The sequence below is a fragment of the Limanda limanda genome, chromosome 18 (assembly GCF_963576545.1).
Source record: "Limanda limanda chromosome 18, fLimLim1.1, whole genome shotgun sequence".
NCBI classification, from domain to species: Eukaryota; Metazoa; Chordata; class Actinopteri; order Pleuronectiformes; family Pleuronectidae; genus Limanda; species Limanda limanda.
The window spans coordinates 21,357,120-21,385,041 of NC_083653.1; the positions used below are offsets into that span (position 1 = coordinate 21,357,120).

Consider the following 27,922-nt stretch of genomic DNA (forward strand, 5'->3'; position numbering starts at 1 on the left):
ACAACTGGAATCCAACCAGACTGAACACTGAGTCATCACTTCAACACTGACTCCAGGTACAGACATGTTTTCATCACTTACAAACATTCAAAGTAAAGTATTGCACATAATACATAATGTATTAAATAATATATGCAATACTAATAATGTGGAAGAACTCAATACATTACAATCATTGTCTTGGTAGTGCACAGTTTAATCCAAAACCATATTCAAAATCAGTAGTTTAATATCCACAGAAAATAAGGATACAAGCTTTGTTCATAAGTAACACTTCCTCTGCATTAATGCCATACTTTTATGTTTCCTATCATTTTATTAGGTACGGACGAGCCTGAAGGACACAGCTGTGCTGACCGTGTTCTGTCTCTTATGGCAAAGAAGAAAAATAAAACACTGGGTTCTTATCTAAAGTGTATCAAATCAGAAAGCAAAAGATAAACATTGTTCTAATAAGTGTTCATTTGAATATATAATATATAATGAATATATAAATTAACTCTATTATCCATGACACTTAGCAATTATTACCAAAACAGTTGCAGGTCATCTGCACAACTGATGCATGTTGTCCTCGTGTTGACCAGCCTGAAGCTTCCGATCTCCACCATGTTGCTGCTGAGGAGATCAGGGGCTGCAGTGCTTCATCCAATGAGAAGAAGAAACTCACTTTAAAAGAATGTTTTTTTTTGTGTATGTTCCAGTAAAGACTGGTTCTTACAGTTTATTCTATGTTCAGCAGGTGGAGGCATCACAGATTTATGACAGAACCGATGTACTGGGCTCCGGGTTTGTACCCTCATGGTTGAATGCACATATTGTAAGTCGCTTTGGATAATAACATCAGCTAAATGAAATGTGATGTACTGAAAGAAACAAAACATTGTACAAATAGATAAAATGTATTTGTACCTCATCTTTAATATTCAAGGTGATAATCTCCCACAGAGCTGTTGAAAACAGTCCACATCAAGTCTCCACTTCTCTCAGAGAGAAATCATAATTATGTAATGAATAGAACTGTTTACAACACTGGTGTGTGGAGATTATAATCTTATCTCAACTGTCTAATTTACATGTAGCGTATTGATATTAACCTAATTTATTAAAATTAAAATCAAGTCCCAACCAAACACACGACTCTAGTAATGAAGTTAATTTGCTTCAATCTGTTCATTACACATTAAATAAACATTAACCTTTTTAACAATTACATATTAAAAACCACTTGAGGCATGTAAGCATATGATTATGATAATTGATAAAGCAATAGGTTTTTTTGTGTAGTTTGAAGGTTACTTACCTCTAGTGAGTTCGTTGTGAAGATCAGGACCATCCTGAAGCAGCAACACTGCAACGCTAGCCGGTTAGCAGCCACGTCGGGTAGCATGCAGCCTCCTTTCAGTCTTCACTCAGCCGATGGGTGACGTCAAGCATCCTACGTCGATTTTATATAGTCTATGGCCTTAATTCATATAGGAAACATCTTTGTGTTGCGCCGAGTGCTAAAGAATGTGAAATGTATTTGAAATAGGATTTCTGCTGCCTGCTGGCACTCAAAATGCAGCCCATAATATATCTTACTGGTCTATATAGGCCTACTGCTTATAATAATCAGCTACCTCTATTTTTGTGACGGTGACATGACGTCATTCAAAATTGCCCCACCAGATATTTCAGGCTAAAATCGCCACTGGATAGATCTATAGATAATGAATGGTCTGGAAGCAATTACTTTAAATAAAGGTGGACGACACGGCATAAGCTGCCATGTAATGTCATCCATCTCAATTTACAGACATTGATTTCAACCCTGTAACCCCTATTCTGGGTACATTACATTACTACATTGCAGGTAGACATTTAACCCATTAAATTGTGACAGAGAGAATTAGGTGGTTTTGTTATAGTGCTGTTGCTAAGCTGCCAGTCAGTCTGAGTGGAATGTTAAGGCTGTAAGACTATTAGCTGGTGCTGCATTTGAGACAGTGGCTGGCTGATGAACTCCTTGCTTTGTGTTATTGAACAGAGCAGCACATTCAGGTTTCCACAGGTTGAACCATCAGGGCTGCTGCTGTTCTATATACGGTGACAACTATGACTGTGAAATATACGGTCATTTATGAAAGAACAATCAACAACTGGAATGTTTCACAATGGATTTTCAGTAGTTGTCTGTGTCTGTGGAGTGGCTGAGCTATAAATTAATTTTCAGTGGGTAGACAGAAATTGTAGTTCCCACCTCCCATTTTATCCAAGTATCACCGCAACCAGTATTTTGGTAATGTGTTGCAGGATAAAAGTAGAATGGAGATACTGTACTGCTGAAGTACTGTCGACAGTATAGTGGGGATCCCACACGTCAGGATTTTTTTTATTATTTATGTATTTCTTAGTCGCTCCATCAATTTTATTCATCAAAGTCAGTTAACTTTATCTGTGTTATACTGCTCATCCTGTAAAAATAACTGTCTACTGTGCTCTTTCTAATGCCTGACCAACAAACTCAAATCGTATACACATTGTGAAGCCATGTGTGTGTGTGTGTGTGTGTGTGTGTGTGTGTGTAAAAAATTACTTAAAAACACATAAAAAACAGATTTTCACTAAACTTGGTGGAAATATTACTTGGAGTGTATCTCAAGATGCCTAACTTTTGGACCTGATTGGTCAAAATCAATAAGAGATGGGCAGAAAAATCATGGAGACAGCAGAAAAAATGATTTAACAGAAGGAAAAAACATAAAACTGCATGTTTATTTCCATGTATGTTCCTCTTACTTTGTGTTTATCTGATATGATTTTCAGAAGTGCAGATTTCTCTCCATGCCTTACTTGACGTGCAGTGTTTGCTTTTGTCAGCCTTAAATTAGTTGCTTTTGTTAGCCTTAAATTCTTAAATTACATTTAAAGCAGGCGTTTCCACTTGTCATAGGGTGGAACTAATTACAAGGTGGACCGTTTATGATGGCTCAGATCCAGCAATTACTGCAATCCAAAGCAGCAATTAATAATGTCAAGTTTTACACCTGTCTGACGTGTCAACATTTCCTCACTGTGGAGTTCTGCTCTAAAGCTCTTAACATGGTTCACATTAATTTGATTTAATTAGATTTCCCCAAACAACCACAGGTTACATGAGCTGTTTGGTAATTATGTTAGAGCCTGGGAGGATGTGTGAGCGACATGTTCTAAAAGAGGAAAAGGAAAATGTAGGCAATGATGGGATCCCGGACACCAACCTCAGGTAGTTAAAATGCCTGAATCAGTAATATAGGAAGACAGTTATCTCCATAAATCCCTGTAAATGAAGAGATGACTTCACTTTAGTAATTCACATGATTGTAAGTATTTAGTAACCTCACTGATATACCGTGAATGGAGTGAACAATAATGTAATAAATTACAGTTCTAGAGAGGTACAAACAACAAATATTAAAAAATTTTAAATAAGGTGAATCAACACGTCGCTAAAACATTTTCATCATAACCTTAAAAGAATATACTTAATGAAGGTCGAGGACTGTTAGGGGGACCTATAACTGGCAACTGAGGGTGTACACTGTGTATGTTAGAAAGTATAAAAGTGAAAGTAAGTGCTAAAGTAAAGTACTATATGCCACAATATTAAACAGCTATGATTGTGAAGGCGTACTCATTGATGAGGGTGGATGTGATAATGCAGTATTCTGTTAAAAAAAAAGCTTTTCCTTGATTGTCTTAACTCTCTCTTCTCCTGCCTACTGATGTGAGACATCAACAGATTTCATCTTTCACTGTGTGCAAAAACAAGGACTTGGAACTCACCATTCGACACCCGTTCTCCTCCCCAACTACAATTACGAGGTGCCTGACCTCCTGAGGAGTGTTGCCTATGGGCTGGTCACCCAATGCAGGAAGGTAACCACCAATGAAATGCTTGCTTTGAAAATTATCAGTAGGCAAAGGAAAACTTGCAACAGAATTTCTGTGTATCAACATATGGTACAAAAACACTGCATTTACATCTAATGTCTCTCCAACATCGCCGATGATCCCAGAACCCCCCCCCCCCCCCCCAAAATGAATAAGGCGCTTTGAGTCCGAAGACTCACCAGCAGCTTCTCCTCCGCAGCAGCTGCTGTTTTGTCTCTTTTGTTCCTTTACCACATGATTTATCAGGATTCCTTTCACATTTCGTTCTGACTAATTGAAATTATTGAAACTTTAAACGTAAAATATATGTAAGTCCAGAACCTGAGATAAAAAAATTTATGATTATTAAAAACACTCCTAGTAAAGTGAAGGTACAAAACAACAACTTTGTTACTGTAACATAAGTATTTGTAATGTATTACTTCCACTCCTGGTCATGATAAACTATATGAGCAGTGAGATATTATACTACCAAGTACCATCATATGATATTAACATCTTATAATGAGTGCGAATCACATAAAATATTAAACTTGTCAATGTCAATTTATCTTTACAGCAGGCAATACAAAATTATATTTAAGAAGAAAGAAGTAAACCCAAAAGCTTCAGGATGCTTCATCTGCCCATCACCAGGATAAAACTGTGCATATCAGGTGACCAGGCGGAAAAGTCCATTCTGGATTTATTCATCAGTAAAGACATTTCTTCAGGGTTTTGTTCATCAGACCCATTCATCTCAGACATGGCATTGGTTCAGAATGTGATCTAATATTCCAACCTAGTGGCATGCCCTTAATGTCTTGGTTGCCTTGGGTCTTATAGATCATTCAGATATTCATTTAGCTGTTATCTGAGCTTTCTTCGAATGGATGTTTCACTGTGAGTTTTGGGTGGCTTTCAAGTGGGCTGTACGTGTGACAGAATAATATGTACCCATCATCCAAGGTCCCTTACCCACAACACTACCATGACATCTGCTGATGGAATTTGTCTCTTGCCCGGTCTGACAGATCCAAGCAATCAGGAGCCCAAGGACACAGGACACAGACCTTGCCAAGCGAAAGATGATAGACTCATCCTCTCATGAGCGAGGACCAAACCTGCAAATCACATTTCAAAACCTTTTCTTCCTTGTTTTTTCTATCAATTTCCTTTTACATCTCGTTACTGTAAATTCCATGTCATGCCTTCTTTTTTTACTTTCTTTTCATTCCTTCCCTTTCCTTTCTTTTTCTCTCCTCTCCTTTCCTTGATTCATCTTTCCTTTGCCTTTATGGAATCTATAATTGCCCTTTCCGAGTAACACCTTCTTCTTTCCTTTCCTTTCCTCGTTTGTTCTATAATTTTCCTTTTTTATCTCTTTTCTGTCATTTCCATGTCACCCCTTTAATAAGGTACTGTAAAATAGTGATGGTAGGAAAGAAAGATTTGCAAAAACGTTAAAGTTAATTAAAAGAATCTACCTACATCGTCGTAAAACACTGCATATCTATTATTGATAATTGATGCAAATAACAAAATAACAAAATAATAAAAATATGTCTTCAGTGTCTAACATTTAGATGGAGAACCACGGAAATGCAGTGTGAAGTTTCAAACTCTCACGCAGGAATGTTCCCCTCATCCTGAACTCTGTTCATGGAAATGAAATTTCATCAACAACTTGTTGGTGCGATGACTGAAAGCTATTTCTTTTTGAGATTTCTTCAGATGAAGAAAGCATATGTATTTTGTGTTACTATGTCACACAGCATTCTCAAACTGGAAGTGTATGGAAATTATTAGAGAGCCTGTGTGTGTGGATTGGTGGTCACTCGACTGCACCCTCATTACACTTGGCAGCAGCATGCACAGCCATGACCACTCCAGCTACAGCAGGAGTTGGACAGCAGCTGCAGTGTCCCTATCCCTCTCTCTCACACTCACATTCCCACGTGCTGCTTCTCCTGCCAGCCGCCATCACCGCTGTGTCTGATTCTGCAGATGCAACACACAGACTGAAATGCTGTTGAATTACCAAAGTACACAGTAAAATGTCTCCTCTGAAAGAGTTTTATTTGTTTGACCTCAACAGACCTTTTATAATGCAATCATTGAAATTAGCCCGGGGCTAAGAGCACACTAAAGACTTTCCTTTCTTTTCTGTTTTCTTTTTGACCTAACTGGGGCTTTTAGCCGTGGGGTAGCAAATATTTTGCATGGCTGTCTTTTGAAGTGGGTATGAAAGAAACCTAAATTGTAAGTGCTCAGTCTTTCAACATACTTTGAAAGGAACTCTCAAAAATATGTTTTTGTTTGTTTCCGTACAGTTTTTGGAAAGAAATGTTTGTGTTTTTTCTGCAGCAGGCTGACTGCTGTGCCTGAATAAATAAGTTCCGCCTACGTGTCCACTACCCCCAACCACTATAATCACTGTCAGAGCGCTCTCACCACCTACTTACACCCCGAGGAACCAGAGAGAGATGAGAGCTGAGGTGTCAACACCATCGGAAGGCAGCGAAAGTCAGGGAATCCACCTGAAGCTGCCTGGTGTCAGTATCAGGCTTCATGCTAGCTCTCCTTCTCTACATGCTGTATTTATAGAAAAGATGGGGTAAAAAACATCGAGATTGGCTGATGTTTCATAACTTGTATAAACAACAACACATCATGAGTGCATGTGTGTTTTCTTGGTCTGTGTGAGAAACATTAGGAGTCAAATGAAGTTGTACAGTAGTATTCCTTTTTCACATGGCATTGAAATGTTTTTTGGGTCATCCGATCGAAAGCACAGAGTTTTACATCATGACAGAACAGGTGTAAATCTGCCCATTAAGGACTGATTGTCATGACATCGACCAGACCATCGTGTCCTTGATCATAAAGGTGATCAGGGACACATTGTGACGTCCGGGCCACACTCCTTTAGTTTTTTTATAATTTTCTGCTGTGACAAACATGCGATTTAAAGTAGAATAGACACATGATCTCTCACCACATTTCGAAATGTCTATCTCTCAAATATGTCACAAACGGGGATAATTGGCAACGCTCCTGTAGCTGTTTAAAAGTAAAAGCACTAGTATTTCTGTTGACTGAATTCATTCTTTTGTTTTAACAAGGAAATTCTATATTTTCAGGACTGAAGGATGCACAGCTTCTTGCAGTAGAGTCTACGCATTTAATTCAGTATAGGCTTTTTTTGTGCAAGTACAGTAGTCATACCACAAACCCCATGTATCAGCTCTGTGTCAACAACAGATGCAGGCGAGACGCAACTGACACCGTCACGCGCGGGGCAAGGCATCACCATATTTAACAGAAGTGTTAATGCAAATTCTTTTCAATCCACATACACTCCTGATCAAAATCTTAAGACCAGTTAAAAAATTGCATGAATTTGCATTTTGCACTGTTGGATCTTAGGAAGGTTCTAAGTAGAGATGAGCCGGATACTCGGCTGAAACGAGTATCCGGTACGGATAAAGCACTTTTGCCGAGTACGATTATAATACGAGTAATCGGAGTCATTATCTGTGCTCGGACTGAATGAAAATCCTCACACAGCGTCACAGCGCTCCTCCCATTCACACACGGCTCTGCTCACTCACTCACAGAACAGCTCTCTGTATCTCAGTCACTCAGGTTCACTGCGCATCGGGACTGTTCCATAGGCTCAGTCAAGGAAGCAGATATGATTCGTTCATTTCCCGACTGGGTCTTCGGGTACGAGTCTTGATGAGTGAGATGCGAGGGACGTTCACTGTCTCCCGGAGAAATGAACACTCTGTGTTTTTTAGTATAGAAAGACGTGAATTATATTTGTTCACAAGTCATAATGACTGGTTTTGTTATTTTCACTTTACATTTACACTTACTTTACAGTAAAGTAAACCTCTATTAAATACAGTACAACATGACAGTTTGTATGGTTTGAAATTGTCATTTATTATCACACTGGCATTTAATTATCACGGCAAACAATTACACTGCACTAAACTTTAAGTGTTAATGTAAAGTGAAAATAACAAAACCAGTCTGTATGACTTGTGAACGAATATAATTCACGTCTTTCTATACTAAAAACATAGAGTGTTCATTTCTCCGGGAGACAGTGAACGTCCCTCGCATCTCACTCACACACACACAAACACACACACACACACACACACACACACACCCCTGGTGTGGAAATAAATTAAAAAAAAAAAAATCCTAAAAAAATGTCGAAGTTAAAAAAGAAAGTTATGTTGAACCAGCCCACTTCCGGGTTATGCCCCGCCCACTCAGAGTACGGATACGGATAATTCATATGGTTAACAGGTACAGATACAGATAATGCTGTACTCGCTCATCCCTAGTTCTAAGTAGAGCTTCAAAATGCAAAAAGAAGAAATGGGAACAAGAGACAACAACCCAGTCGTTACCACACAGACGAGGGCCCTCAGTCATGAGGGATGCCCGCTGCAACATCTCCACATAGCCAGCTGCTGTTTGACGCCCCTGCACAACCTGGAGCTCCATTGTTCCATTGAAGGAAAAAGCACCCCAGATCATGATGGCGCCCCCTCCACTGTGCCGCGTAGAAAACATCTCAGGTGGCATCTCCTTGTCATGCATGTAACGTTGGAAGCCATCAGGACCATCAAGGTTACATTTTTTCTCGTCAGAGAATAAAACTTTCTTCCACCTTTGAATGTCCCATGTTTGGTGCTCCCTTGCAAAGTCTAAACGGGCAATTTTGTGGCGTTGAAGGAGACGTGGCCTTTGAAGACGTTTCTTGTTTTTGAAGCCCTTCCTTCGCAGATGCCGTCTGATGGTTATTGGGCTGCAGTCAGCACCAGTAATGGCCTTAATTTGGGACAAGGATCGTCCCGTGTCTTGACGGACAGCCATTCGGATCCACGGCTCAGCGCCGGTGAGATTTTTTTGGGTCTACCACTTGATTTTTTTGTTCCATAACCCTGAGGATCTTTTAAGAAATGCAAAATGACTGTCTTACTGCGTCCAACCTCAGCAGCGATGGCACGTTGTGAGAGGCCTTGTTTATGCAGTTCAACAATCCTACCACGTTCAAAGACGGTGAGCTTTTTTGCCTTTGCCATCAAGAGATCTTCACAGTGTGATTACTTGACAGGAAATGACATGGAATCCAAATTTTTGCACAGATTTTGGCTTTTAAAGGCTGTGGTCTTAAACTTTTGACCAGCTGATGAACAGCCTACTTCAGTTAAATTGTTGTTTTCAATAAATTGCCTGCTCACAACGTTTGGTCTCTTGTTCCCATTTCTTCTTTTTGTATTTTGAAGCTCTACTTAGAACCTTCCTAAGATCCAACAGTGCAAAATGCAAATTCATGCAATTTTTTAACTGGTCTTAAGATTTGGATCAGGAGCGTACAACATGGGCAGAAATTATAATCACCAGAGAGGTAGCAGCAGCCATAGGCAGCGAGAAGCAATTAGCCAGTTAATACAGAAGGCCTTCTTCTGAGTCCTCTTCTCAGTCCTAAACTATGTATGTAATTCAAGTCCCCTGAGGATGGATTGACAGATTCTACCCCTCCTTTGAAAACCAATCAAACTAAATATTGCAAATGTATGAGTTACTGCCATCTCCTTCTTCTTCATTATTTATAAATTTAACCTGTTGGTAGTTTGTTGTTTATTTTGGGTTTGTGCAAACGAAAGTAGGATGTGACGTGAGCTTGAAAAAGTTGTCAAATCTTAATCAGATCTCAGTGTGGACACTTGAGATACCATATTTATACCAGGTGTAAATTAACTCTCATATCAACATCAAATGTGGACATGAAGCACATAGTTATACCAGGTGTAATTGAATGTCAATGTTGACTAATCATAAATTTGATTTGGAACAGAAAAGAAGTCCTTCTGGCAAAAACTTATATCCACCACAGCTTGCATCTCAACCTCCAGGTCAAATTTGGACTTGTCAAAGTGCCAAAAACAAAACAATGGCAATAGCTACAGAGACAGACCAAACTTCTATGAAATCATAAGAAAAATGTGGAAATGAAGGTCAAACAAAAAAAATGCTTTGTTTTGGCCACTTAAGGGCATTGCAAAAACTAGACACCTCAATGACACATGTTGCTTCAGAGGCTGCGACCTTCCATTCTTGAGCAATGAAGAATCCAATGGGCTCAACCTTTCCCGGCTCACCTCTCCCGTGACTTATCAAGAGCCAGTGACAAAGCTAACAAGCTAGCTATCTGGGTGGGCTGCAGAAAGTACAGCAACTCAAAGTAGTTATCAATGTTTTTGTAACAATGGGACATGCTGGGGACGCACTTGGGAAATACTAGCAGCTAATCGCCAGCTTTGTGTATGTGGGTTTTTGTGCAGGGTATTGGTGTAATAGTGTACTGTGGCTATTGAGACAAATACAGCTAAAAACAACTGCATGTTGTTGCAGGACATGGCACTGATATGGATAATGAGACTCTAGTTAAATAAAGCCTCAGGATGTAAAAAACCAAAGCAAAGACATGAAAAACCCTTCAGAGGTGAGTGGTAATTATTTTTGTGTTCATCATAAGCAACATCTTTACCATTACTCAGTGATTTGATGCATTGTTAATATAAATTAGTTTGTTGCAGCTTTAAACTTGACGTGTATAACAAATGTTTCTGTTATTGCGGAGGACACAACATAAAACTAATGTCACCAACCGCGCACTGTGTATCAACATTTAGCGTGTGTTTGTGGAACACAAAGACTTCTGACAGAGAATCTATCTCTCTGACAACATTGTGGCAGGATGAAAGACAGCTCATTATCAAAGCATTTGAGTATTGAAACCATTAAAATTCACAAAATCCTCCTTAGATTATCAACCTCTACTACACCATTTGGGATGTTATAATTACTGTGGCAAACACAAGTTTCGCTTCACACACACACTTCACATCAATGCCAAGGGTGTGCAGAGGCGAAAGAGGAATAAGGATATGAGATTGAAAGGCCGAGCTCTTATTTTTGTGTTCAATCTTTAAAAAACTCTTGTTTTTCATGCGTACAAAATAATGCACTTTTACAAATGTCACAGACATTCTGAAAGTGCACACGTTTAAAGCTTTTTTGTACATAGCGCTGTGACTTGTCCACATTCCTTGATTTCAAAAAACTCGCTTTGTTTTGACCTTTAAGCAGCTTCTATATGTCCAAGGATGAGACATCTTTTATCACTACATCTCTCTTGTTAATAGGTAAGCGATGATTTCAAAATAAAGTGAGAAATCTGTGTACTGAGCTGTTGCATTGTATTTTAACAGTGTATTTAAACCGTATCCTGCCTTTTTCCAAGTGGCCTGGTTTTCATGTAACCTGCTGAATGTGACACTTTCCACATGCATTTAAGAAAACAAAAAGGATAAATGGGAACAAGCATCTCACACTTTGTTCAGTGACATCTTCAAAGCAGATTTTCTCCCCAATCACTATCTTAAGTTGAGCTGTTTGAAGTCACAGTATGCTGCTGCAGAGACAAACGTGTTTACTAATGGACCTCAACTTGATTACAATTCAAACAGGCATTCCCACAGCGCTTACTCACTGTGGAAATATGACCTAAATTTTGTCAGGGAAGCTCCGCTTTGAAGTTTGAAAATAGACTGGATCAATTTTTTTTTTTTATATTAACGCTTTTGAGGACTCAATTAGCCACATTAGTGGTGTTGCCATAGAGCTTCTTTAGACTAAGATTAGTGCAGGGTCATAGAGAGCAGAATGAAACATAAAAATCTGGTTTGAGTTTTTTCTGGCTCTATCTCAGAGGCTCTGCAGCATATTTCATTAATAGAACAGGTTTTGGAGCATTACGGCTCTGCGAAAGTTATTCAGGTTTCCCTGGCCATCACACAGCAGCAGAAACCATGAAGCATCTGATTGTTGGGTGTGTGCATCAATAGAATCTGATTCCAATCTGTTAAGGACAAGTCTGGTTACGGTTATGGTTATGGTTCACATTGAATTTTGTTTGACATTTTGAACCCATTGCATTTTTACTTGGGAACTAAGGAACCTAATATCTACTCCACCACTGCAAACTGTAAACAGGTCACAAGTCTGAAATACAGGCATTTTAATTTCAATTGAAATTTACCTGCTCCTTTGCACATATAATTACATTTTTTGTTAATTTAAAGTTGTATTCTGGCATGAATTAATATTCCAAAGCACAGAGTGTAATCTAGTGTGCAATGTGGGCTCTTTAATGGACCATTAGACAAATACACATAAAAACAGGAAAACATTAAAGTGCAATAAAACCAAATGAAAAACACCTGATATTTTATGTCTACATGACTGATCCCTGAGCAAAGTTCTTTTTAAATTTAATTTTAAAGTGAAAAACGAATTGCCTTAGAGAAACATTTAAGACAACAATCATCCAGTCTACTTATCTCAAATCTTTTTCTACATGAGACATGATAGAGCTAAAAGCTTATTCCTATAAGTGACCTCTACTATGTATTAATTCATAACTATGGCAGAAATAGAAATCAGAGTTTTCCTCCACTTAAATGGCCTTTCCTACCTTTATATCCCTATAAAACTCTACATTCAGCCTGACTGCACCGATTCAAACCTGAGAGAGTTTACTGGCAAACTCACACATCCAGTCAGCCACAAACACATAATGTCATATAACCAGAACAAACAAAGCTTCGATGAATCATCCATGTGCGTAAAACCAGCTTTATGTATGTTTGCTGCACTCAGACGTGAGAAGCAAATGCGGCTGTCCGCACTGGGTCCAGCACAATATACCAGCTCAGGAAATTCCATCAGAAAACCTTTACATAGGGTATTTCTACATTTTAGCTCCTTGTCAATGAGGAGTGAGTGGAAACTGTATCACACCCACACACTCCACACAACGTATACTTTAATCTCATGCTTTTCCTTTACCTCGAGTGGTCTGTTAAATGCAAGCTTGAAGGCAGATGTTATGTTGAGAGAAAATCATAAAATACATCCAAAAGTTTGAACAAATCATTTTACAACTTTTCTCCTGATTCTCAAACTTGGCTGCAGGCTACTGATTAGTTTCTTCTTCACCCTTATGGAACATGTGCATTTCTTCCAAGAGGCAAAGCAGGCTATATCTATACGTGGAAGCTGGTTAACTGTAGGGGTTCTTTCAAGAAGTTCCTCATCACAGCAGGCTATTAGAGAGTACATGGCTCTGAGAGACACAGAGGGACCATTTTCTCATTGAGATTGTGCTTTTTAAAAAATTAGCTTGCAATTAATTACATATAGGCCTGCAGTGAATGTGCACATGACATATAATTACAGTGTTTCACTCCTACCAGGTCTTTGCTGGCATGATGGAATGCTTCATACAGCACAGAACCATCTGTTAAACGACCTGCAAGGAGTTCAATAGCTTGTAGTCTACTGCTCCCTAGAGTTTCGTGGTTTCAACTGCAACTTGAGTTTGTTCCATTACTTTTCATATCATGTTTCACTGAGCTGCAGCCAGGATGGACAATTTAAATAAGGGATTTCCATATGATTTCATCAGCCAAGAATCATATTAAAATTATTCTTCATTCTTATGTTTACCCTGTTAAAAGGGTTTTTAGTAGTTTTTCCTTACTCTTGGTGAATGTTAAGGACAGAGGATGTCACACCATGTTAAAGCCCTGTGAGACAAATTGTGAATTTGTGAATATGGGCTAAACAAATAAAATTTGATTTATTGATTGATTGATAGATTATTTATTTATTTAGGTTTTAGCTCTGACGAGTCCAGAATAGAGATATGGTAGTTAAACATGTAAATACATATTCAATTGGCTGGTTATATTTACACTGACAGTTGTTGAATCAGGTAAATCTTTGATCAAGATCAGATGCATGTCATACATCGCATGTGCATTTATTTTATTAATGCTCTAATTCAGATAAATGTAGCCAAAGACATCATACACTGTTGCTAAAAAGTTATTGGTGAATAGGTGACAACTACCACCCACTCTTTCTCTCCATCCCCCTTCAATAGAAACTTTATCGAGCTTCCTGTTGCCAAGATGATCACTGCATGCCAGGTTATGCTCATTGCTAGGAGGGAACGCTGCTATAACTATGATATAAACATTTTAATCATATTTTGTCTCTTACTTAACTTCATAATGTACTATTTTGAATATCCTGCATAATCATGTTAAAAGGAAGTTTTCCTCTCCACAGTTGCAAAGTGTTTGCTCATTGTGGGACCTTTTGGGTTTCTCTATAATATTGTAAGGTCTCTGTTATGTAAAGTACCTTGAGATTATGTATATTGTGATTTGGTGCAATACAAATGAAATTCCACTGGACTGAATTGACATGTGTGTATATTTACCCGCAGCCGTTTTTCAAAAGTCCATAACTCACCAGTTTTTAACTTTTCCTAAAGTTTAGTTGTGTTGCACTCCCTATTGTTTATTAATCTTAATTAATTTTAATTTGTAATATAAAAGTAATCATTATTTATCTATCTATATATCTATTGTTAATTAAACTCAATTAATTTGTATTTGTATAGCACCAAATCAAAACACACATTATCTCAAGGCACTTTAAAAATGAAGGGTGAGACCTTAACAATTATAGAGAAATCCAACAGTTCCAACAATGAACAAATACTTGGCAAATATGGAGAGAATAAAAATGGCAAAGAGATGAGAGGTGGGTGGAAAAGAGGGGAGAGAGAGAGATAGGGGGAGGACCAACATTTGTGTAACGATTTTCCTTATTATAATGAAAATAAAAAGGCTGATATTGAAAGCTTCAATGATTAAATTAATGATGGCAGCACCAGATGGTAATAATAATAATAATAATAATAATAATAATAATAATAATAATAATAATAATAATAATAATAATAATAATAATAATAATAGAGCAACAACAATAGTATTATTAATAGTAATAATGATTAACATATCTCATTTTCCCCAAGTGACATTTTGTTGTACAGAAAGTTGAACAAACACACAATCAGTGGACATAGATACAAAATAAAAACATAAAAAATGTTAACAATAAACAATCAATACACTCATGTAGGCTAAGGGTATTTAAAAGGTCAACGTCAGCAGGGACAAATAGGTTATTACCTATGAGCAACGTGAGCCTAGGAAACAGGGGAAGAGAGGAGAGGAGAGAGAGAGACCAGACAAAAACAACAGCAACAACAATCATTATAATAGTGGATCTGGATCTTGAAAGAGAGAGAGCCTTTATTTTGGTAGCATGATCTAGTGATCTATTGGGACCACATGGTGCCATTAACTCTTTAATATATGATGGGGCTTGATTTTAAGAGCCGTAGTTTATCTTTCCAATATTTCTGTATATTATAGATTAGTCAAAGCTCTAATGTTACTGTCCTAATCCTGTTTAAGGCCTCGTCGGTCCAGCTCAGTTTCTCTGCACACATATCACGGTGCAGGAAGCTGTGTGCGAGTGAGATTTGTCCCTCTCGGCTCACCGTACACGTCACTGTATGTTGACGTGTGGCTAACAGAGAGAGGCGTCTTGTCAGCTAGCTAACGCGCTGTGGAAGGGAAGTGTCCAGGAAAGCTCTGACAGCCGACTCACTTTACCGACACTTTAAGTTGGAAAAATGGCGGCCGACTGGGAAGAAATTCGCCGGCTCGCCGCGGACTTCCAGAGAGCTCAGTTTGCTGACACGGTGCAAAGGTAAGTGCTAGCAGCGGAGCTAACGGGGTCTCGTTTAAAAGCTGGGACTTGTCTCCTCTCTGATAACAGCTGTTGTTAACAATAACTAGAGAGGGGAAACTACATTTCTGCAAATGGCAGGGTTACACCGTCACTGACACTTGCTTTTGAAACTCTCCACAGGCTGTCCGAGAGGAACTGTATTGAGATCATCACAAAACTGGTTCAGGACAAGAAGCTGGATGTGGTGCACACGCTCGATGGGAAAGAGTATATCACCCCAGCACAGATCAGCAGAGAGATCCGAGATGAGCTGTACGTGCATGGAGGTCAGTGTCCCAGCCAAACACAAAGTAGACTCAACGTGGTCCAGATGATCTCCTGTTAATACAAGAGCCTTCACATCACCATATAAACCATTTATAAGTGGTCTCAGGCTGTAGGAGTATAGTCAACTACTCTTATATTCTAGGGTAGACATGCTGACACTAAATCAGTCCTGTCATTTCCTTTCACAGGGAGAGTCAACATCGTCGACCTCCAGCAGGTTCGTGAAGTGTAAATGTTGCTGTGTGTTCTGAACTGTGTCCTGCACCATATGTCTGTGAAAGCTCAGAGCCAGAGCAGTCTACTACTCAAACATCCTGGAAATGTTGTCCTGACCTTCTTCCTTTCCTACAGATTCTCAATGTGGACTGGGTCCATGTTGAAAACAGAGCGAGTGACATCGTGAAGTCTGATAGAGACGTTCAGCTCGTACTGGGACAACTCATTGATGAGTGAGTATGACAATAATTGCACATTAGTGCTGGAGTCCACCCGTCTCACCATGAAACAGGATCCAGAGAGCCCTCATATGTTCTGTATGATAAGTGGACTGTATTTATATAGAGCTCTTCTAGACTTCGTGACCACTCAGAGCACTTTACACTACAAACTTCGGCATGCTACTGCAGGTGTTGAATCTTTCAATTAAAAGGCAGTGTTGTTTGTAGTTCTGTATTAAAAATATAGTACAATATTACCCCACCAGACACTTTTGACACTATTGCGACACTATTGTTCTGAGCCAGTTGAAATACACAGATCAAAAGTAGACTCTAAATTATAACTGTGGTTGTTAACCCTAACCCATAAGTTGCCAGGTGACAGAGGGAGGCACGACACAAGACCAGGATAGCAGACAGACAAAAGTGCAGGTGTTTGGAGTTTTTCAGTAAAGTGGTTTTCAGACATGAACTCTGAAGATTGTCTGCAGAATTGGGCCTACTGTGGAAATCCTGTGTTTTCAGCACATTGACACCGGCCTCTGCTGTTATCGCTAAAAGTTATCTTTCATCATTGTGCGTTGCACCACTTTTTCATCCTTCGATATTTGGTTAGTTTTTTCTTTTTCTTTTTTGCATCCGCTGCGTGTTAGAAATATCATCAACATGCCCACTCGCTCACAGTGAATCCTGTGGAGGATCCCCCATTCAGACATTGTCCAGATATTTTACTAGGGGGCTGGCTAAAGACACTCTGGAGAGAGTCCGGAGGCTCTGATTCGGACATTTGCTTTCTCACATCCAGCCCCATTGGAAAATGTCACGAAATGATCCGGAGTTCACTGCATGTATGAAAGCAGCTTAAGATAGGTAGACACAAATCCTTAAGAGGGTAACAAAAACAAAAGCAAAAGGTGAAAAGACAAAATCTTTATTAGGGAACAAACCTGGTGAATCTGAACTGATGTGTGGTTTGATCATCTTGTGTTGTCTGCAGCTCGTACCTGAACCGTTTAGCTGAGGAGGTGAACGACAAACTGCAGGAGGCTGGTCTGATCAGTATTGCAGAACTTTGCAAAAGTTATGACCTCCCTGGAGATTTCCTATCGGAGGTGAAATACATTGCTGAAAAAATCTCATGTTACATTTGCTAATAAACTTTGTATTTAGACAATTGATCCCTCCGGGTAGTTAGCTTCTTAACACACACACACACACACGCATATTATTACATCGCTGACTTCACTGTTTGTATTTCAGGAGTTGTCAAAGCGTCTTGGGAAGCTTATCCAAGGAGAAATGGACGAGTACAACAAGGGAGTCATATTCACACCAGCTTTTGTTGCTCGACACAAAGCCAGAATCCGAGGGCTCTTCAGCGCCATCACAAGGTAAACAGTGTTCAGATATTTCATACAATAACCACTCCTGTAAACAACTTAGTGGACGACGCAAGTGATAGTGGACAACTGCAGCAAGTTAGACCTTTCCTTTCACAGTTTTCAGTATTAGTTTTCTGAAAATATATTTTATTTCCAAGCAAAACAGGTTTTGTACAATGAAATATCCATAACTGAATCAATATTGAATCAAATCGAATTGAATCGGGATCTTGTAATTCGGAATCAAACCGATTGGGGAAATCAGTGGTGAAACCAGAGCTAGGAAAGTATAAGGTTGGTTAAAGGTTATAAATGTAATTTTGATACATTTTTGTTAAATTGCCCAGCCCTAATAAAACCCCAATGTGAATTTATATGGAGTTAAATATTATGTCAAAATAATCTAAATGATTTCTGGTAATATATTTGTGAATGAAACTTTTACACAAACAGCAGAACATGTGGCCTTACAGAGCAACAGGTGTTCATTAAGTTGAAACAAGGGATTTTGTCAGAATACTGAGATACAGGAGACAAATACATTCATGCATGAGACCCATTGACTTTCTTATTTGTGTTGTTTTGAATGTGATATGAAATGTTTATCTTCCTTCTGTAGGCCTACACCTGTGAGCAGCATGATCACAGCTTTTGGATTTCAGGAACATCTTCTGTACAGTAAGAAGAGACTCCTCTGATGTTTGACAGTTGTTTATTTGACTCTTTGTTACACAGTGGATTTTAATCACATGGAACTTTGTTGTTATCAGCTGTCCTGGAGGAGTTGGTGAATACTGGACGTCTGAAAGGAAGCGTGGTTGGAGGGCGACAGGACAAAGCTGTGTACATCCCCGATATTTACTCCACAACACAGAATTCCTGGGTGAACTCCTTCCTCCAGCAGAATGGATATTTAGGTATGTTTTTGTATTGCAATTGTTGTTTTTTTTTAAATCACATTTTTGTTGTTTCCCATTTCATTTCTCTCCATTGACCTTATTCCTTCCTATCCGACTCTCCTCTATTTTTTTTTGTATTTAATGATTCTTGCTAAATCTTTGCAGAAAGTGTTTATGTAATTCGTCATAAATATAATTTTGACAGACCAGGTAAATTCAAGCATAAACAAACACGTGACTGCCTCCATGTTTACAAGACTTTGGCCCTGTTGCAGTTCCTCTCCGATGGCCCTGTCCCAGTTCCTCTCTCTTGACCTTACCAGTAGATATGAAGTGGCCTTCACTGGGAGTGTCCCAAACGTTGCCACAAGGGGGAGGGCTAGAAACTGTTCCCCTATGAACTGGGACACAACTTGCTAGTCATCAGCAGCCAACCAACTTTATTACACTGACAAATAAAATAATGTAAACTAACGTTATTATATTAACAACCGTTATCAACCAACATTATAATAGTGACACATCTGACAGCTGCTGATTGATATATTGATCAATACACAGTTAGTGTGTTTATATTGGTTACGTTAGTCCTGTCCATAGACACGCGGTGAAAAAATTCTAACATGAGCGAGGAAGTTTGCAAAAATTGCGGCTTACATGGGCGTAACAAACGTTACTTGTTACTCTCACTCAGACTGTTTACATTATTGTTTTGATGGCATGAATAGCGATTGTCACAGCAATTCAATTACATTGTCAATTGCCACTGGATTAAAATAAGATATTCCAGATTTTTCCATGGTTATTTAGCAAATTTGAATTCTTACATTTATGAGCATTTTACCTTAAGTGGTCGCCAAGTTGATTCGCTTCCTCTGTTCCTAAAGCATTCAGGACTTTCTGTCTACCCTTTTGTTTTTAGGGGTGTCCTGAATACACCCAGGTTGAAGAGTTGTTTAAAAAGGCTAGATGACCACTCCCCTGGTCCCTTACTCCCTCTGAGTCTTTTGAGTTAAACCCAGAATGTGCATTTGATTTCAATGCACTAAATTCTGATATTTGATTGCAACTTGTTAGATTCCTTTCAAACTTTTTAATGGAAAACTGGAGAAACATAAATTGATGCTGACATGTTGATGTTTCTCCATAAGCAGAGTTTAACCTGGGATGTAATTTTCAATTAATGTAATTGAAGACATAAAATAATATTAAAAAAACATGTCAATGGCAAATTTGTTTATATAGAACACTTAAAACTACTTGTTTGATCAAAGTGCTTCACAAGTGTAATGGTACAACAAAAGGACAGTAACCTGTAATACATCATAGTGCAAGTCGCAAAAAATATAAGTAAAATAAAATATAAGATTTAGATATACTATAAGCTGAGATAAAAACGTACTCAACTCGAGGAGAAAGCCAAGGAGAACAGATGAGTTTTAAGTAGGGTTGGGTACCGAGAACCGGTTCCAATATGGAACCGGTTCCAATACAACCGGTACCTACCCGGACCGAAATGCAACGGAGATTTCGGTGCCTCATTTCGGTGCCTGAGCCAATGGAAGACTGAGGTCTCCGCTCGTCCTGCCTCCTCACACTTCCGCTCCTTCTTCACGGGAAGCGGCGGCGGCGCGGCTGCCGGTGGACAGACTCCTGACAGGACAGGCTCCCGTGCAGGTGGGGGGGGGGGGGGATCTCCTCGTGAGACCTCTCCCCGGCGCTGGCTGCCCCCCCCCCGCCGGGCGCATTTCCTCCTTGGCGGTGCTCCGGGACCGGCTCCGGGACCGGCTCCAGCTCCGGGACCGGCTCCAGGACCGGCTTGGAAAGGCTCGGGCGGGAGGAACGAAGACCACGCCGAGAAATGTTTCATAAAAGCGACCGCATTTTAGGGGGGCCGAAGGCGGGGGGCCGAAGCCTGCCTGCGACAGCCCCAGCCGCGGAGACACGGGGGTCTCTGAGTGATGGAAAAGCGACCCTCAGTCTTCATTTGGCTCAGGCACCGAAGTCAGAGTCACGAGTCAGAGTGTGTGTGTTTTGTATTTATTTTTATTTATTTAAGTAAAGTGTAAACTTTTGTTAACAGTTCGTATGTTATTCATAGTTTTAAGTTCAAAAGGGTTTTGTATTTATTCATATTTATAATCTACTTTATACAGTTAATATATTTGGCAATAAAAAAGCCTTTCTTAGTCAAGTATCGTTTTGTGCACTTTTTTGAAAAAAGTATCGGTTCAGGCACAGTTTAGGCACCGGTATCGTTTTAAAAGTATCGGTTAGGAACCGGTATCGGATAAAAACCAAACATTACCCAACCCTAGTTTTAATTAGTGATTTAAAGTGTGTTATTGAGACAGAGTGTGAGTCATGCATCTGATTCCAGAACGTCTGCATGATATCTAAAATCACATAGGGGCGGTGTTATGTCAGCTTTCTCTGCTTCAGTGTAAACAGACAAGGCATGACTCCTGGTAACCCATTAACCCCTTGTATCACGCATAAATTCAGATTCACCATCGCTATGTGAAGTGTCTTCAGTAGGGTTGCGTGTAACCGATGAAGTTCTCTTCCTGCAGAGTTTGACGCGTTGATCAGGCTTGGGATCCCCGACCCCCCCAGCTACATCAGAAAACGCTTCAAGTCCAACAAGCTGCTGTTCCTCAGGGCCGCCTGTGTGGGTCAGACTCTGGTCGACCAGGTGGAGGCCTCTGTGGAGGAAGCTGTCAGCTCTGCCACGTGGACAGACATACAGGTGCTCACACTGGGCTTAAGTTAACTGCTATTAAATTCATTGTTATTTTTTTGTTTAGAATTGTTTTTAATTTAATTTTCTCTCATCTGACTCTGGCTGCTGTAGCCGATTCTGCCCAGCTGCCTGTCGATGGAGGACGTTGGGATCCTGATCAACCAGGCTATGAGAAATACTGATGTCCAGTCTTCTGCCAGAGTACTGGGAGGCACGGTGGTCGTCAGTGAGAAATTCATCAGCAACTGCCTGTCGTTATTTGACGATGCCATGCAGCAGAAAGCTCAGAAGGTCTTCCACTGTCACACCAAAGAAAACTCTTTAACCATAGATAGGTGAATTTTACAGATTTGAAAGAACAGTGTTTGTGTTTTGTGTGATGTGATTTTTAGGAAGTCAAGAACAACCCTGTGTTTCTGATAACTGAGGATGATCTGAAGAAATCGTCTATGACAGAGAACTCGGCACCGTCTAAAAAGGAAAAGAGGGAAACTGAACGCAGGAAGAAGGCGACAGGTTTGTTAAAACAACCCCATCTCACCATGACACACAGCATTCATTTTAATTATCTATGATTCTATGACATCTCTTAACTCTCTGTCTCTCAGAGGGCAGTGGCTGTGTGAAATCAGGCGGCGGAAGCAACGCCAGGGAAATCCGTATTCGTAAAACCAAGAAGAAAGGCAGGAGAGACGAGGACAGTGATGAGGAAACCGGACCTTCACAGCAAAGTATGCTGAGGGCCACAAAGCTATTTTATCTTCACGGGGATATAATGTCACTGTACGCACATTAAGCCTTTTCAGTTGGACATTCTACTGTAACAAGAGTGTAATGGCTGGTTGGCTCGAAATCTCTCCCCTGGGTTTTTTTATCATGGAAGACAAAGTCAAATGTACTTTTCCTGTGAGACTAATTAGCTTGTGTGTTACCTTTGCCAAGATCGCAGCAGACAGACTGAAGCCCCCTTTATGGCCCTGGAGGAGATTGTGGCTGTTTTAGAGCAGAGAGTGAGTGACTGCCCTGAAGAAATCCTCTCTGAGCTGGCAGGGAATTTAGTGAGGTAAAACACAGGTTTCTGTCTGAAGTGAGAACTTCTCCAAAGATCAGGGAGAACAGCAAGGCCATTATCTGACTGTTTATGTCTCCACAGGCCTCTCATGAAAGCCTATCAGGAGGTGCTGCGAGCAGTGTTCATGTCCTCCACCAGCTCTCCATCTGGGGCCAACAAGAAGAAGAGCATGAAGGATCTACAGGAGGAGATCACCAACCTGTACAACAACATCCGACTCTTTGAAAAGGGCACCAAGTTCTTTTCTGGTAAATCCTTCTCCTGCCACAAATAACAAAAAGTCACACAGTCAATGATCAGGACGTTTTTAAAAATAGTAGAGAATACTGACAATGAAAACAGTAGAAATACATTGGATTGATAATGTAACTGTAGCGGCTCAGAGGAGAAGGCAGTCAATGTTGCCCAGGACACAATTTAATTCCTACAGCTTAGATAGAAGTTCGGAAACGCTGCTGACCCCGTTTCAGTTTAATAAGTCCAAGGCTGCATTTAATTCTGGACGGGCAGAAACAGACATGTTTTGGAGCAATGAGGTAGAATCACAATCTCTGATGTTTTTGGTCACAATACAGCTTTCCCCTTCTGGAAGAAATCAAGCCTTAGCTACCAGTCTAGAACGCAACATTAATAATCAATTACAGCTAGTTGTTGTATCTAGCATGTGTAGGAGCCGATCTATTATTTGAGCAATCTGCAACAATTCCCATGTCCAGTGGGACGCAGATGCCTTTCTATTTACACCAGCAGGTGCATTCCCATTGTATGTGAATCCTGATGTTTTCAAGCATGTTGGTATGAACACAAATTCAACTAGGGCTACGTTGTAGCACTTGCGGGCCCGAGCACCTGCACGTTGAAGCCTGTTGCGGTTGGGGAAGAGAGCGAACGATGACCAAGCGCACGTCTCCGCGTTGGATGCGTTTTCCTCTCTGCGGCAAGGCTAAACGCTTCACATTCCCAGAAGTTGAAGTTGATCTGATGAAAGGCCTATGAGTTTGTCAAAGTACAAATGTGGAAAATGGCCAAAATAGCCATTAAAGTCAAAATGACGGGCTTCCTGTTTGGTCTAGCATGTCTATCCAGGAGACTTATTTGTTTTTTATGAAAAGACATATGTCCCTATATATTTTTGTAGATGTCGGCATATCGTAGTGCCGGGGCTGCCCTTTAGGGGGCACTAGTCAGTTATTTTGCCAGGCCCATTCCTTAAAACCATCTGAATGTCTGTCGGGGTGGGGTGGCTACACTTGGTAGTTTGAGGGAGATAGACCCATATACAAGTATACAATATACTTGATGCTTGGATTCTTTCAAACACATTCATGTCAGTGTAATTATAGATTTCTGTCTTTACAAAGTGAGCTAACTAAATATGTGTGATAAAGGAAGGTCAGTGTTTGATTGACAGCTTTAGGGGGCGCTAGTCAGTTATTTTGCCACATCCATTCCTTAAAACCATGTGAATATCTTTAGTGGGGGGATGTTAATACACACATGTAGTTTGAGTGAGATGGAACCATGAACACGGAAGTTACAGCAATTTCGTGTTTCACGGCGAGGTTGATGAACTTTGATGCCACGCCATTAATATGGCGTTTGACGAAAAGTCACAGTAATCTTATATCTTTATTATCAATGTCTTGAGACCCATTTGATACAGTTTGACATGGTTGAGGTCAGTGGATGAGGAGGAATAAATCCAAGTGTAAGACATGCAAAAAACAAGACATTTCCTTTAGCCACCAGGGGGTGCTGTGATTTTAAGTCATGATTTTTGTGTAGATATCATCAGGCTGGGACTCTTGTCTTATGTGTGTAGTTTGGACCCGATTGGACCAAATATGTCTGAGATACAGAACCTCTTGTTTTGATGGCGTTTAATCAAACTTTGACGCCACGCCACGGTCACACGGTGTGACGAAAAATCAATCCCTAAATCAGTTTTTATCTCCATCTTGTTGTGATGACACTCATCTAAATTTGAAGTTGATCTGATGAAAGGCCTGGGACAAGTACGTCAAAGTAAAAATGTGGAATATGGCCAAAATGGCCACTAAATAGAAAATGGCGGGCTTCTTGTTGCGTTTTTCATGAGACTTTTTTGTTTGTCTGGTCATGATACACGTAGGCGACGATTTTTGTGAAGATCGGTCAAAGGGAAACCTAGGGGCTGCGTTCCAGGGGGCGCTGTTGAGCCATTTTGCCACGCCCAATTCAAATTACTCCAGAATACTAAAATATCCGTAGACCTTGAATTTATGTCTAGACCCTGAAAAACTCCCCCAAAGGGAAATAATACAAATCCTTACAGTTTCAATAGGGCCTCTCACCATTCGGTGCTCGGGCCCTAAAAAGTGTGCAACAAAATAGTAGTAGTATAGATGAAACCGCAGGTCGGATGATAAAACCAGGTCTGAGCGAGGTCTATTATGGACTGTCGACCACCACATGTCTCTCTATAGCCCAAAATCATACGTCATATAGGAGCCTTAATTTATTCTATAATGAATTTAACAGAAATCTTTTGTTCATGCAGATGACACACAGGTCAACATTGCAAAGCACGTCCTGAAGACTGTGTGCACAGACGTCACCAACATCCTGGTAAACTTCCTGGCTGCTGACCTGATGATGTCTGTGGAGAACCCAAGCTCCATCACCAACGAGGTCAGGACACACTTTTTCTCAATGTTTTCTGTGTTTGAATTGAAGAACCCTCAGGGAGTGAGGATCCGTCAGAGAGCCCGGCATCTGATTTAGATCAACTTAGAGTTTTAACACCATGTGTCATTGTGTGAAATGCACTGTGGGAGTTGTTGGCGTGGACTGGATGTTGATCGTCTCTGACATGTCGCCTCAGGTCAGAGTGAAGATTCTGGGCAAACTGTCAGAGGAGACTAAAGGACCTCTCATGAAGCTGCACAACTGTCTGATTGGCAAAGTGAGTCCAGTAGGTTTGCTGTCAGGTACATGATCAGCTGCTGCTTCTGTGTGATGAATAAAATCTAAAAAATGTCTTCACCTTGTTTTCATCAGACGATTGAAGACTTTCTGACCAACATAGAGACTTCTGCTGAAGTGTGTGGATTCATGCTGAAGAAAGGAGACAAGAAAAAGGAGAGGTAATTATTCGTTTTTTCTTCAAGGGGCCTTCTATTTTTTGCTTACTGAAAAACATATATATGCTGGTATCAAATCTGATCCTTGTATTAAATGTACCAAATATCAAAAAATTATGAAGTAAACATACATAAAAAGTCAAATCTGCTCCAAAGTGAGTACGACACCTTTATCTCATACAATAAACAGTTAATCAGTGTAATATTGACCTTTCAGTAGTCTTTGTCGCTTTCCACACACGTGAGGATGGATTTAAAAAGTTTCAATTTCTAACCGATGATGATCCGTGACTTTAGTTATGAGTTGCTTAGTTTAACAGTTTGCTTTCAGAACTTCCACATTGGTTAGATGATGAGGTGGAGCTCACAAACACTTGATGCACTTTCCAGAGGTTTGCTCAATTAGAGGAAAGTGTGCTTTTAAGTAGGTCGTAGTGAATATTGCCTGTGTCAGTCAGAGGCTGAACTGAGGAGCTGTTGTCATTGTCAGTTTGAGATAGATTTTAATTTTTTAAAGTAAATCACGCATAGCTTCTCTATTATACCTCTTTAACACCATAATTGGTGGATGTACGTGGGTACAAACACAGGTAAACCTGCGGAAAACTTTTCCCATTGCCAGTAGAGAAGCTTTGTGCTCATATTTTACTGAGTGCAACATCACAAACAGGCAACCCAGGCACTCTCTCACCTCGCTGTCGTGCCAAATTATCACAAGGAAAAGAGGCTTTAGAATAAAATAATGACTTGGTAATGAGCGTCACAAGTATTGTCCCCTTTAATTAGTGAATTGTTAACGCATGCGTTTGTGTGTTTGCAGACAGGCCCTGTTCCTGCACCGTCAGGCCCTCACCGAGCAGCTCAAGGAAACGGAGGACCCTGCTCTGGTTCTCCATCTGACCAGTGTGCTGCTGTTTCAGGCCAACACCCACTGCATGCTGCACGCTCCGGGACGCTGCGTGCCTCAGATCATCGGAATTCTCACAGGACGAATACCTACAGTATGTCTGACACTCACTGTGACCAAAAACCTAACCAGTCCTGTCAAAATTAACATTATGATTGGGGCACTTTTAAGATGTAAAATATACACTACATCCTTCTATTTCCATCTATATTGACATAAACCATGGAATTTAAATGTGCTGAAGCTCAGAGCCTTAAGAACAGATGTTTAACTTTCCAAATACTTATGGCCAAGACTATGTCCATAACTAATGTCTCAGTCAGACACAGTCAAAGTCTTTATTCTCTGCAAAAATACATCCTCAAGGTCAGCTGAAGTTTGACCAGTCTGACGGAGCTGAATAAAATCAGTTTCTTAAGCCTATTTCTCTTAAGTTATTGTATTACCAGAGTTTTATCCCCAACACAAACCTGTATGCAAATACCAGGTCCTGTCCCTCCACTGTAGACATGCAAACACGGTCTGTGGAGACACAAAGATGAAAATATAACAGACAGCGCAAGATGCATTCTGGGCTGTTTATTTTTGATCCATAAACAGGTGTGGGAAACCTAAAATAGTACATTGTTAACTCAGTCATAATGGCCGTGTTTGTGCTTCAGTGTGCTCTAAATGCGTCAGCAAATGTTGGCAACGCATCACTTCATTTTCCGATTGTTTATATCCACTTTTCAGACTCAGCAGATGTCTGTAATCTCCATCTGCTGCAGTGTCGGTGTAATAGAGTGTCTGTTCATCGAGTTAAACTGCTGAAATGTTATCTTGCGTCCATGTGTTGCTGCAGGAGCAGCAGCAGCTGCTGTCGGCCTACCAGAGCCTGGTGGTGAAGCAGCTGGTGAGCCAGAGTCAGGGCAGGAAACAGGAGGAGGCAGAGGGCAAGGCCGACAAGGTGGAGGAGCAGGAGGAGGAGGCCCGGAGCGTCCGCTCCGAGCTTATGACCCTGGCGCCTCAGGTGAAGGAGCTGGTGCTGTCCCAGAGGAAAACATCTGTCAACGAGGACTGAACATACAAAGAGGAGAAGAGTGATTGTTCAACGATGAAGTTTTTATGGTCTTAAATGTTCAGATAAATACTTGCAGGACTACTACGTCAGTTGTAAGAACTGTATTTTTGTGATTTATCCATGTGGACATAATTCCTGTGTGGGACGTCTCATTGTAAACCCCAATTAACATGAAAATCCTCAATGAGGTTCAGTTTTTTCACGCATTCATTAAAAACTCAGCTCTTCCCCCACGTGTGCCCTTCAATTGTTCGTAGTCAAATGTCATTTCTATGTCAACAATACTGACTCATGTGTCTCCACATACCTGTAACGTTTAACTGGGCATATAATTCTTAAGCCTTAGAACAGCTGTGGGCAAAGCAAT

The 27,922-nt window shown here is 40.2% G+C and overlaps 1 protein-coding gene across 1 annotated transcript; it reads left to right on the forward strand.

Moving 5' to 3' along the window:
* Positions 1-15,441: 15,441 nt before the first annotated feature.
* Positions 15,442-27,788, forward strand: ufl1 (UFM1-specific ligase 1). Its single transcript, XM_061091177.1, has 19 exons — positions 15,442-15,621; positions 15,784-15,929; positions 16,119-16,147; positions 16,282-16,379; positions 17,365-17,479; positions 17,628-17,758; positions 18,369-18,427; positions 18,520-18,666; positions 21,222-21,397; positions 21,503-21,682; positions 21,784-21,907; positions 22,000-22,122; positions 22,334-22,454; positions 22,545-22,711; positions 25,003-25,133; positions 25,327-25,407; positions 25,503-25,588; positions 26,406-26,586; positions 27,337-27,788. The coding sequence occupies exons 1-19, from the start codon at positions 15,545-15,547 to the stop codon at positions 27,553-27,555; spliced, it is 2,391 nt and encodes a 796-aa protein (XP_060947160.1). The 5' UTR covers positions 15,442-15,544; the 3' UTR covers positions 27,556-27,788.
* The last annotated feature ends 134 nt before the right edge of the window (positions 27,789-27,922 follow it).